The 13495-nt window shown below is 37.2% G+C and overlaps 4 protein-coding genes across 4 annotated transcripts; 2 read left to right on the top strand and 2 right to left on the bottom strand.

Annotated features, from left to right (window-relative positions):
- Positions 1-3405: 3405 nt before the first annotated feature.
- On the bottom strand, positions 3406-4224 carry LOC117157888 (uncharacterized). The gene has a single exon (XM_033336205.2). It carries the CDS (start codon positions 4222-4224, stop codon positions 3406-3408), a length of 819 nt encoding a protein of 272 aa, XP_033192096.2.
- Positions 4225-6283: 2059 nt separating this feature from the next.
- Positions 6284-7027, top strand: LOC117157897 (uncharacterized). The gene has a single exon (XM_033336215.2). The coding sequence runs from the start codon at positions 6284-6286 to the stop codon at positions 7025-7027; it is 744 nt and encodes a 247-aa protein (XP_033192106.1).
- Positions 7028-7285: 258 nt separating this feature from the next.
- LOC117157896 (uncharacterized) lies at positions 7286-12095 on the bottom strand. Its single transcript, XM_033336214.2, has 2 exons — positions 8770-12095; positions 7286-8392 (listed from the first exon to the last, which is right to left on the bottom strand). Exons 1-2 carry the CDS (start codon positions 9557-9559, stop codon positions 7911-7913), a joined length of 1272 nt encoding a protein of 423 aa, XP_033192105.2. The 5' UTR covers positions 9560-12095; the 3' UTR covers positions 7286-7910.
- On the top strand, positions 11850-12770 carry LOC117157910 (uncharacterized). The gene has a single exon (XM_033336232.2). It carries the CDS (start codon positions 11850-11852, stop codon positions 12768-12770), a length of 921 nt encoding a protein of 306 aa, XP_033192123.2.
- The last annotated feature ends 725 nt before the right edge of the window (positions 12771-13495 follow it).

Genomic DNA, 13495 nt, shown 5'->3' with positions numbered 1-13495 from the left:
CCATCTTCCTCGTCGAAATCAGAATCATGCTCTTCGTCGTAAAGCTCGTTGTGATTCTGATATTCGTCCAATTCCTTTACCTCGTGACGACCATGAGTGCTATGTCCATTGTCATAATGGCCATTGTCGACCAACTTTTCACCCTTTTCACTTTCCCTACCTACGTGATGTTTATCGTAACGATCGTCGTCATGATGATGATATGTCTTCCTTTTGCCATCATCGTCGTAATACCCGTAACCTTTGTCCAGGTTATCGTGACCTCTGGTAACTTTGTCCGCTTCGTGATAACGTTTGTAGCCCGTATCGGCGTGATCACTAGCTTTGCCTCGGTGAATAGCGTAACGATCGTTACCACCACGTTCCTCGTGTCGATGGAAATGAAAGGTAGCCGCTGGTTGCAGATCCTCGTAATTAATGCTCGTCGCGAAACTCACGGGCGCCAAAATAGCCAGAAGTATCAACAGACATGGACCTCCACGTACGGCAAACATATCGGTTTTCTTTAATCTCCTGTTGGCCGAGTTCCTATTTTTTGAAGAGGGCGCAAATGTGTATCTAAAGTTGGGCGATACGGTTGATTGCAAGAGTATATATTGATTCGCGGTTAGTGCTTCGTGTTTCGTCGTATTTTTCTTAGGCGAGTGGTTCTGAAAGTACAGCTCGGAAAAAGATTCGCTTTGCCTTTCTTTTTTAGGCAAGGGGAAAGCAAATTTGGAAATTGTATCGTATGTAGGTCGGAACGATCGGTGGATCGCGCGACGTACAGCTTCATAACGTAATGACATTTTTCTATCGATTCAACGTGAATTAATCGTACTGAGTATTTATCGTTCGAGAATAGCGGTGAAAGCGATGAAGATAATGAAAAAGTAGCTTCGTGTATACTGGAAACTTTGCGTATTTTCTATTTTATTTCTGTGGTTTGTATTATGATATTTTATATTTCTATTTCCATCACCATATACATTCACTCTAACATACCTGAGAAATCGACATATCAAAAATCCATACTCCCCTAAAAACCAGAAATAGTATATAAGCAAGCGAATTAGTTCAAAATGGACGAATAAAAGACTATTACCCTTCACAAGAGATTCTGTATTTAAAGTGTCTTCCATCGTCATTTTCTTTACCTGTCACAGAATTTTGCAGCGAGTTCACAGCGTAAATGTAGTGCAGCGAAATAGCCAGTGCGAAGGATTCGTTTGCGAATATTCGTTCGGAAATGTTACGCGCCAAGTGAACGAAACTGGCGATATTACGGCAATGTAGTTGGCTGTTACAGCCAATATGATGCGGATGTGCGAAAATCTAACTTTTATATGTCTTTCACCTCGATGTACCGTATAATCACTGTTAGGAAAAACATGCAAAATTTAACCAACGTGACCTCCGTGAAGAGAAAGAGCATTGCCTGATGTCCGATCTGTGCTATGTTGGAAAACACATTTGCTACGTGTTACAGAAGTTAACGGACTGCTGTGTGAATTCGAATGTTTTGTAATCCGGTTTATCTACCTGACCGTAACGAGAGAAATTATATAATTTCGGTTGCGAAATATCGATATGTTGCATTAAATAATGACTTAGTCACTGACTGTTCCTAATTTACTGTTTAGTACAGATACGCTACATTATGTTTTACAGAATTCGTGCATGTTTCCAAAAAAGTGTACGAAACGTTTAGCAGATGTAGGCACATTGTTTAATACCTATATGATATATCAGAAATATACAGGGTGGTTGTTAACTGGTGGTACAAGCGGAAAGGGGGTGATTCTACGCGAAAAAAGAAGTCGAAAATATAGAATAAAAATTTAAAAATTTTAAAATTTTAAAATTTAAAATTTTAAAAATTTAAAAATTTAAAAATTTAAAAATTTAAAAAATTTAAAAATTAACGTCAATCGAGACAACGATCTACAGTGAGATCCCTTATAACGAGACGTGATCAAGTGCACGCGTACCGAGCGAAAATTCAAAGTCGATTTTCTCGAAAACAAAGCCTCAAACGAAAAATTTTTATTCTATATTTTCGACTTCTTTTTCGCGTAGAATCACTCCTTTTCCGCTTGTACCACCAGTTACCAACCACCCTGTATAATATTATATTGTTTAAGAGATTGTTTAAGCTGGCGTCATGCAGTGTTTTAAAACGATTGCTTGACTTTTGAGAAAAAGATCATTTTGACCATTTTCTGTTACTTAATTCTTCGAGTTTCTAGATCCTTAAGAATGCATCCTTGTCTATGACGCTCATGGCTATAAAATAATTCACTGTAACCTTTTACGAGGAGAAAAGACACCGACCGATGAATAGCACTCTTCAAGATGGCAGAGGTTACTAACTACTGTGTACATATTATCATATCACATTTAAATAATTTGTATATACATGGTAGCTAATATTAGTATAATATTAGTATAATTCAAAATCTTTAAGAATTTAAAAACTTGAGGAGAAACTAAGAGAATAAGTAACTGGAAATGCTCGAAATTATGACTTTTCTGGCCAAACAGCTATTTTGAAATACTGTACGCCTTGAAGAAATTAAGAAAGCAGAGAAGGGTAGAAATAGACAGAGAAAGTGCATTTTTCCTGATGTATATGTATCTCTTTAATCATAACAATATCAAAAAATTTGAAATTCGATTTAGTAGGTCAGGGAATTGGTTTGTTAAAGAAATCGCTATATATACATTTTTGATTCGTGATATCGGTATTTAATGTTGTCGCTATTTGTAAAAGGATCTAGATCAATCCCGTCTGCTATTAATTCTGGAACCTAGATTGCTTTACATTGTTTCCTATAGCATAGTTGTTGCAGTCGAAGTGTGATTGCATTACGTGGAATCCGTAGTCATTGTAACTGTTCTCGTGGAAACCTATTGATTCCTCAGCTGATCTCTACATTTCCTGGTATATATGTAGAGAGAGATTGTAAAGATACGAGGTTCATGTTTCAATGAGATTGAGTTATGAGAACAAATCAATAATTCGTGACAAAATTTACGATAATCGATATAACGAAAATTTTTATCAATTTTCTACATGAGATATAGACTAATGCAAAATCATTATTTCCCGAAATTCAGTTGTATACACTGTCCTGCTACTTTTGGTTACTCTTACTATTGAATTCCTTTTAATTAATCGCTTTTTTTATAATCTGTTCAGATAGAAAACAAATTCAAAACCTTAAAGACATAAAATTATACAAAAGGTATGAAGGAATATATTCCAAAGAATAAAAGGAGAAAATTTAATCGTTAAGGGACGGTTTTTATTATTAAAACAAAACATGACGATTCACATTTCAATGTCTAAAATTAATCAACGATGTAGTAAAAAACAATTGAGACAACAAATATAAGAAAATTTCATTGCATTTGCTGCTTCTTTTAATGGTGTCCACCATGTCCACCGCCACCGTGACCGCCGCCACCACCGCCACCTCCATGGCCGCCGCCACCACCGCCGCCACCGCCACTCGAATATCCATGTTTCTTTCCTCCATGGTGCTCCTCCTTCTTCCCATAATCCTCGTGATGCGAGTAATGATCATCGTGTCCATGTTTTCCATGGTAACCTTTATGATCATCGTCGTAATGCCCCTTATCAAAGTGACCCTTCTTTCCATGATGGTCCTCATGATGTCCAGAATGATGATGACCACCCTTCTTGTGATGCCCATCTTTACTCTCATGGTGTCCATAATGATCACCATGTTTCTCATGATGACCTCCCTTGTGGTAGTCATCATAGAATTTGTGCTCTTTGTGATATTCATCCTTATGGGCTTTGTGATGATAACCATGGGTCTTCTCACCTTTCTTATGACCCTTTTTGTGTCCATATTTTGAACCCTTGTGCTCATCACCATGCTCATGATGGTGCCCGTGCTCTTCGTGCTCATCATGGTGCCCCTTTTTGTGCCCACCATGTTCTTCGTGATGACCTTCATCGTGATCCTTACCATAATGACCATGATCACCTTTGTCATGATGATGCTCATGTTTGTACCCTTTTTCACCCTTTTCACCATGTTCATCATGATGGTGACCATGATGGTCGTGACCACCGCCTTCCTCATGATGGTGACCATGGTGGCTTGCTGACATTTCGAGGTCTCTTTTATTCCTCAGCTCCCTCGCCATGGATAAGGAGATAAACGTACAGATCACGGCTAAGCCGAGATACGGCCATAAACTCTTCGCCATGTTGGTTGCTTTGTAGACCAACGAGTGCTATCGACTGATCACATCGCTTTAAAGCAAAGCTTATATACCTACCGTCATAGTCGCGTTTCATACGTAACCGCTTTCGTTCGGTGGAATCGTTGCTCTCTGGTACTACACATCACCGCTGAGTGTTGTTCGAATAAACTTTTATTGGGAATAAAATTTTATTTGTTCATTCGTTCGTTATTTGATTTCAATCCCATATTTGTTTATTTGTTTATTCGTCCGCTGGTTATTCCAGTTCTTCTTTGTTTTATTTAATCTATTTTTCGTAATAAAATCTAAAGTTGCTATAAAACTGAAATGTATAGTCAGATTATCTAGATAAATATCGTAATGTAAGCCTACCGATACTTGGAATTTTTTTGAAAATTTCTTAAGATAGATACGCACAATATACATCAGATTTAAATAACTTTTTTCGAAAAAAAACTATACTTAAATCAAATTGAAATAAAATTAAGCAAAGAAAGAAATTTATTTGTACTTTCCTGCAAATTTCAAATTATGAATGACTCTACTATACGTCGCAAGTAAAAAAATACGCTATAAACAATTAGCTATAAACAACAAATTATTGAAATTCATTCGTCATCATTTTGTTTATAGCATTGTTTATAGCATTGTCGTATAGCTTTCCAAGTCTCGTATTGTTGTTCATATATTCTTGACAGAGATTACTTTTCCGAGTAGGATAGAGACGTTAAGTGGCAAATATTGATTGCATTAATACGCTTTTTCCAAACGGCTAGGAACAGTCAGCGTTTTTCTTCATCTACGGAGTAATTAGCTGTGAAATAAATTAACGTTATTTACTCGAGACACGGAAAGTACAGGGACAAATCAAGCATCGCTAACGTGACACTCGATAAGAAGCCAATCAATTTGTAGACGGCTGAATAACGGTCGAACGTTTATTACAAAACAGCCGAGTAATATGAAAATATTTCACCGTTCACCGAACTTCTTTCTGCAACGATAGTTTCTCGCTTTCGTTCCCGATTCAGTATTGGGCAAAAGTTATTTCGACTGACAAATAAAAAGATGTACGAATCAATCGAACATGGATCGTAAAATCGAATCGAAATCAAAATTTTCACAAAGGGACCGAATAAATTGCTTTTTGAAAGGAATGAACGAATAAATCTAGTTTGAAGTTTGTTTCAACGAAATTATTCAATTAATTATACTCATTATTCGAAATGAAAGTTTACTACCTAAATTTCTTTCATTCTTGTCACAGATTTCTAGCGGCACCAATTAATTTTTGCGAGCTGAATATGAACATAAGAAATGGAAATATTTCACTTTCGACGTAACAATTATTACATTCTGCGCAGGACGAAGAGATCAACTGTGTCGAGGAATTCCGTAAAAGGATAACACGATCGTTTTGTGATTGCTGAACAACATTTGTACTCGTACATATTCGCATTGATAAATCTAAAATTTTATCTTATATTACATTTATGTCATATTTATATCATATCTACATATACGCAACTAAATCCGAAATAAAACTTTTTTTTTAGCCACCCTAAGAGTAATTGTAAAAATGAAAAATCACTAATACAAAAACAAATGCATGATACAGAGTTCTTTGATATAGCTAAAATTCTAGATCATGGTGAAAAGCCCAAATTTATTAAAAAATAGAAAGTACCGAAAATCAGCCCACCATTACGAAAGAACACATTGTCTGCATAATAACTTGGAAAAAACGTAGACGAGAGAAAAGTATTGTTTACATGTGTCTATATCTTACCAACAGTTTGGACTAGCAATCTAGTTGCATAACGGTCTCGTTTGACGGCGCCGATCCGATCGAAATCGATGAATTGCCAACTGAACGGGTTAAGGAGACGTTACTTTCGCAACACGGTAAAGAGCCAGCGACGGAACCGCTGCTTCCTTAATATCGATTATTCCCCGTTCGATATATAATCCGAGCGTGGTTGCCGGATTAATCATACCGAGCGCAGCGTCGGAGTCGAACGTATCGATTGTATCGATCGAATTCCGACCGATCGGCACCGCTATGAAGTCTCGTCTAGCGATTTGTCTATTGTTTGCTTGTATCGTCTGTCAGTTGAGCTCGATCGTTGCGCGAGAGATCTACAAGGAAGACGATGATCTAGCTGTGGCAGCCTCCCATCATCATCATCATCACGAAGAGGGTGATGGTGGAGAGCATCATTCTGATCATCACAGCAATCACGGTGATAAGGGTGAGAAAGGCTACAAGTCGTCTCACCATCAGGAGAAAGGGGAAAAGGGACATCATGACAAAGATCATCACAGTGGTCATTACGACGAGGGTGAAGGCCACAAGAAGAGTCATCATCATGACGATGGTTATTATTCTGAACACCATAAAGGAGAAAAGGGGGAGAAAGGACACAAATTCCACGAAGAAGGTCACTACGGAAAAGGACACAAGACGAAGGGACACCACGAAGTTCATAAATTAGACGAATTTAAGAAGGACAAAGAATTCTTCGATGAACACCATGATTCTGGACACCATGAAGATCATGGTGGTCATTACCACGAACATGGTCACAAGAAGGGTGGACACTTTAAGAAGGGACATCATGATCATGGAGATCACGAGGATCATTATGGAAAGAAAGGACATTATGAAAAGGGACACCATCATCACGATGATAAAGGACATAAGAGCGAAGGTGGGCACGATGAGCATCATAGTCATCACTCTCATCATGGCAAGAAAGGAGGACACGATGATCACAAGTCGTGGGGATTCAAGAAAGGACATTAAGCATGATTCCTATTGATTGTTATGTTTGTTGAACATCGTGTTATGTTGATCTTTGTATCTGATCGAAATAAATACAATTTCTAAAAGAAAGTTATTTGGTTTGAAATGAACTATTTTCTTGCTTGTAAAATTGTTTATTGCTTAAGTAGAGTTAGCTATCGCGATCATGCTATTTTGTTTCTGTGAAAAATACGATCAATTTATATTATAGGGAAAACATTAAAATACTTGGATCCTTTATGATGTTTATTACAATTGTAATTTACTTGAGTTAACATCAATTACTTTTTTAAATTATGATAACTATTTAAAAGAATCCTTAAATAATTATTAATTTTGTTCTATCACAAACTCTACTGAGATACGATCAGTTTATTTATAAAAATCTTCGTTTATTTGGATAGCAGAGTGAAATAGTCTAGGATTCAGTGGTTATGTCAAAACTTTTGTTTAGCAATACTTCTGTTCTATTTGACAGATTCGAATCTATCGATTTGTAGTAAGTTTCCCAATACTTTAAGTTTTTGCATTAGACACGTTACGCTACACTAGCAGCCCTTAAAAAATTAGGTCAATAACACTTTCTAAATTTATATTTTTCAATTACATCACTCGATTAAGTAACAGTTAAGTAACAGTAACACGATTTAAATTCCGCATTTCAAATTATTCCTGATCTATTTTTGTAGTTAAGTGCCACATATTTTAGACATTTTTAGACATATCTAGACAAAAAAAATTTTGACATAAAAATTAACATTAGGAAGAATCACAGTAGTTATGCTCTATTTTTTTTTTATTATTATGGAACGTAGTTTACGATATAAACAAAACAACAACACGGCTTGTAATATCACCGATACAGTAAATGATACGACATCGATCAATCATCTCCTTTATGGAACTCTTGTATTCTATCCGATTTTGAATCCTCTTCGACATCATAATCCTCGTGGTTTGAATAATGCGACTTTTTGCCTTCTTCGACCTGTTGACCTTGATTCTGGTTGTCATAGTGTCCCTTATCGTAACTTCCTTTCTCTCCATGATCTTGATAATCACGTCCAGAAGAATGATGTTCGCCTTTCTTAAAATCACCCTCGCCGGTCTTGTAACCTTTGTCGAATTCCTCGTACTCCTCGAAATCACCCTTCTTATAATCATCGTCGTAAAAGTCCGTTTCCTTCTTGTATTCGTCCTTGTGATAGACATTGTGGAAACCATTAGTTTTCTGCCCCTTCTTATGGTAGGACGAATGCCCGTAACTACTTCCTTCTTTGCCTTTCTCTGCCTCCTTGCGGGAACCATGTTTTTCATCTTCGACCACGTGTCCCTTTTTGTGTTTACCTTCGTTCTTATGGTATCCTGAACATTTAACAGCGATTATGCGAATGCAGATTCAATTTACTACGAGAGTATTGGTTATAAATCAAGTATACTACAATTTGCAAATAGAAGCATTTGCACTTGCTACTAAAATTTCATTTTTTCTTCTTAACCCATTAACGATCCAGCAGTCGAATAATGTTTAAAGATCGCATACTCATTGTTAAAAAATCTAAAGGAAGTAAGCTATTATGGTAAACAACTAAAAATTTTTGCTCCAAAATCGTATTAAAATAATAGATATATTACGAAAGTCCAGATATTAGAGGAAAGAATTTAGCAGTAATATCGAACCATAACATCTACGAACATAATTTCGCATGATCATCATATACAACCTTCAAAAGACAACAAACCTTCCTCGTGTCCACTATCGTCGCTGCCAGATTCCGCTTTACTAAACTCTTTCTCCTTCTTATATCCCTTTTCTCCCTTCATCACTTTCTTCGAATACTCTTCATTCGCGTGTTTCTCTCCCTTTCCTTCCTCCAAAAAACCTTCATCACCCTTAGATCCACCGATTGCCTCATGATCGTAACCATCACCATGGTCGAACGTTTTCACCGATCCACCGTGATATCCATCGTGAATCTCTCCATCGATATCATCCCAATGATCAGTCTCTTCCTCTCCTCCTTCCTCGTCGCTATCATCCTCCATACTTTCCTCGTTACTATGATCCTCGTCGCCGCTCTTCTCCTGTGTTTCTTCTTTGTCATTCCCCTCGTTCTCGACGACCTTTCCATCAACGTAATACGGGACGCGTAGCAGAGGCTTGGTAGAGGCTACTGAGTGATCCAGCGATTGCTCGTTACCGTAATTGACAGTTCCTTGGTGGTTGGAGCGCACAACATCCTCGGCGCTTACATAGGGGTGCAAAAGCGTCGTTTCAGGAACACTGTGTGCAACAGGTGTAGCAACGTACTGCACGACGTCCGGTGCATGGTAGTACCGTCCACTTCCGTGATTGCTGTACTGAACGTAGTAAACCGGAATACCCTGTTGCTGATTGTACACGTAGCCACTGGCCGTCCCGTCGAGATCCTCCGCCATCATCTTCGTCAACGTCATACGCTCGTTCGCCGTTGGAGCAGCGTCGCTCTGGCAAGTTAGAAGGAACACGCACACTAGTGCTCTGGATAACATTTTATGGTAACGCAGATGTAGAGGAATTGGTACAATCGGCAAATTTAAACGAGAGAATCTAATACCAATATTAGTTGAGTAACGTACGACGAGCGAGTTGCTTTAAGAAATTAAACGTTCGCCTGATTGATCTATGGTTAGTGTTATTGCCAGTGAACCGGAATACACACTGGTATGTCTATGAATCGGCGACTTCGCCTTATATATACACGTGATTCGCTGGGTGAATAAGGGATCGTAGAGTGGAACCGAGAGTATTCCACGGTCGAGCTCGATAATTCAAGTACACCGTGTTATTGACGGCTACCCGGCCTGTCCGCCGTGCGTTCTAGGGAAGCATGGGTGATTTGCGTAATGCATCGATACGACACTGGCATGGCCATTGACCGATCGCTTGTCCCCTTTGGGATACCTTTGGTCATCGTCATCGAGGATTCTATCGGGTTTTAATGTTGCAAGATACTTAGCTCCTCCTTAACTTTTTTATTCTCAAGTTACTATTTGCATGAAATACTATTTACGAAATTGTACGAAAGGTATAAGTGATTTATACAGAAATGTTGATATTTAGGAACGTGTAGAAATGTACAGAAATTTACGAATAGAATATAAGACAATTATAATTTCATGGTTAGTCTGGGCTGGAAGCAAGATTGTAAAAATCAAAGGGGGTAGTAGACAAATTTTAAACTGTTAATTTAGCGATGGGTAACGCGATACTTTTAAGAATCTGCGAAGCTATATTGAAATTATACTAAGTTTAATTTAAGTAAAATATTATATATTATCGTTGCATAATATCCAAATGGACAATGAGAAATTTACGTAATTTGTTGTCTTTAAAAAAGCAACATGTGCAAGCATGAAACCGAATGGTAAATGCGAAATTCTGAAATTTGGATGTAATTTGAAATGGACGAGTTTATGATACTGGCAGGATCATTCGCGTGACGTTCTATAACCCGCGAACACGTTCGACAGCGTGAAAAGGAAGCCAGAGGCGATTCGAGCGGCAATTATTTGCAGCTCGATGTTGCTGCTTGATTGGTTCCGTAGGATCGGACGAGGAATTTTAAAAAACAATTTTTAACAGCGTAGCAGAATCGAGTTTAGCAATGTGCAAAACACGATGAGTCTAATGGAAGCTTACACCTCGTAAAAGTTGAATTATAAGAAACATCGGTGTTATGCAATGAAATTCTCGCAGTGTTACAAATTCACACGAAGTGTTGGTAGTGGTATTAGATATTTGCTATGAAAGTTAATACTTTACTATTGATCCTTCTATTCCAGTATAAACTATTTTCTAGTTCTATCATTTTGTCATTTTTAAGTACAGTATTATTTTTATATTTAAAGCAGTACAAGTAACTTAAATTTAATTTACTTTAATTTAAATTTAATTTAATTTGATGTCTAAATCCATAAACGACCGTGTGTACAATCTTACTTATTAATTACTAAACATTCTACTAGTTAACAAAGTTCTTCAAATAATCATTTCATCCCACTAACCTAAAATCTACTGTTGTGTAAACTCGACCGTTTGCAAGATTAAACTCGGTAAGTTCTCAAAGACACTACACTTTCTCACAGAAGAAACCGCAATTCTTATGTAAAGGACGCAAAGGAAAGTGCCTAAACACCTATCGTTTCTCTAATCCCACCACGCCTATTATCTACCCAAGGCTGGCATAGTTTCTCTCCAGTTCTATAGGTATATCGAACGCTAGATTAAGCACAGGACCTTGCGCGTAACAAAAGAAGCCCGAGGTCACGCAAAAATTTCATAAAATGGCCAAAACTTCCACAGAGCCTATTCTTTTCGATGCATAGCTTCTGTAGCCATCCTGAGCGAGAGGCGATCGCGCCGATCGCTCGAGCGGACCGCATGACATATAAAAGAGCTCGGCTGATTTCGTCGCGATTACAGTAGAACCGAAAGTGTTTCCGTGAGCTGGCGTGTCCCGAACAGTATCCAGCAAAACGATCCAGAACAACGAGAATACTGTTATCTATCCAACATGTATATAATTTAAATTGAAATCTCAAATATTGGAAGAACAACTAGAATGTTAAAATTAGGCTAACATGTATATAATTTAAATTCAAAATTCAAAATTTTAAATTAAAAATTCAAAATTTTAAATTCAGAATTCAAAATTTTAAATTAAAAATTCAAAATTTTAAATTCAAAATTCAAAATTTTAAATTCAAAATTCAAAATTCAAAATTCAAAATTCAAAACTCAAAATTAGCCAAAATAAATTTTGGTCATTTCACCAAGAAAATGAGAATCTTCAGAGAGTGGCATACTATTAATGCAGCGTTCTGCATACATGTGTACTCGACGATCATAATTAGTATCACGCAAGCTGATAAATTGCATCATGATGTTTGGGAGAGATATGAATCAAAAAGTATTGAGAAGAAACAAGCTTTCAAAGAAAGCGATGACGAACCATCCTATAGAACGAGCTTTCAGAAGATGTTGATCCCCATAAAAGAACCACGCGTGGATAAGAATTTCCGAATGTTTCGAATGCCTTTGGAGCCAGACGCGGAGATACTGCCGGCTCACTACACAGGTGTCAAGCCTCCCGGAGTTGATCATATGGAACTGAAACACGCAGACTCTGAAATTTCTCAAACCGTTCCCAAAATTGAATCTTTGAAGAAGATTGAACAGGCCGGTAATCAACAAGTGTCTAAAAACCAAGAATCTGCAAGTGTAACTGGTGAAAAAGGATATCAGAAGGCCTCTTCGTTTGAGAAAGCATATAAAGGTGAGAGTTTGAAGAAAAAAGAGAAGACACGATATATTGAAGCTGGTGGAAAGAAGAAAATTCATGAGAATAGGGAAGACAATTCAGGTCAAAGGGCAGAACAGATTGGAAGTAAAAAAGGAGGCAAACATAAAAAGAAAGACAGCAGTCAGGTGGATCACAAGGCAGCTGGTTATCGTAACGTTTATCACAAAGACGAGTATAAGAAGAATCATGATTTTTATGATAATGATGATCATGGCGGTCATTCGAAGGAACACGGAAGATATAAAGAGAAATACGTTGCTATCGAAGGCAAATTCAAGAAGGGTGACGCTCACGATTTCAGCTTCGACGAATCAGAACTTCGTAAGCGGAAAATATCGGGGAACTCCCAAGCTGGTGGAGAAACCAAAGGTCACAAGGCTCGGCGTAGTTACGGTTGATTCTTTAAAAACTACCAGAGATTCGCAAAGCAGGCAAACAGAAACGTTGGTGGGAGGTTTGGCTTCGGTCAAATGAAAGCGCGTTCACTCGCGTGCGCTTTTCACGGAGGCTGAAACTATTTGCGTGCACGGAAAGAGCGTAGATTTTATTTGTTAAAATAAATTGAAAATGTGTTGTGATTCGTTACTGCTTTATGAATATGCCTGCCTTTAATTTATTACACGTTAGTTTACCCCGCAAACATATTGATATTTATAATGCGATAAGTCGATAACTGAGAGAGATTGTATTATATGTGCTAATTAATTGTTTAGGTATTGCGATATATTTGGGTAATTACAACGCAATTTGTAGATCGATATTACTGTGAAGTTTCTTCAACTTTTACAAATTGCTACCTGTTTTGTATGTTAAGGGTGGACCTATATGTTATATACGAATATCTTTTATATTATATTATTGAATATTTCACGTCGTGAGATGTTTCTTTTAATTTGATATATTTATACAATTATCAATGCACGGTTGGTGAACGTATTTAATTTCATCTTCTTCATTCTGGATTTTATGTTTCATATTTAATTAAAAACGCTTTATTCTTGAAGGAAATTTTTTACAAGAAAGACACTCCACGTTTAAAAACACTCGCTTTAAGATGGAAGGAAAATTCGTTTACATTTGTGGAACATATATTTTCGTCCACTTCTCTTCACCTTAACTAGAA

The sequence above is a fragment of the Bombus vancouverensis genome, chromosome 2 (assembly GCF_051014615.1).
Source record: "Bombus vancouverensis nearcticus chromosome 2, iyBomVanc1_principal, whole genome shotgun sequence".
In the NCBI taxonomy this organism is placed as follows: Eukaryota; Metazoa; Arthropoda; class Insecta; order Hymenoptera; family Apidae; genus Bombus; species Bombus vancouverensis.
This window is presented reverse-complemented; position numbering and strand designations above follow the sequence as displayed.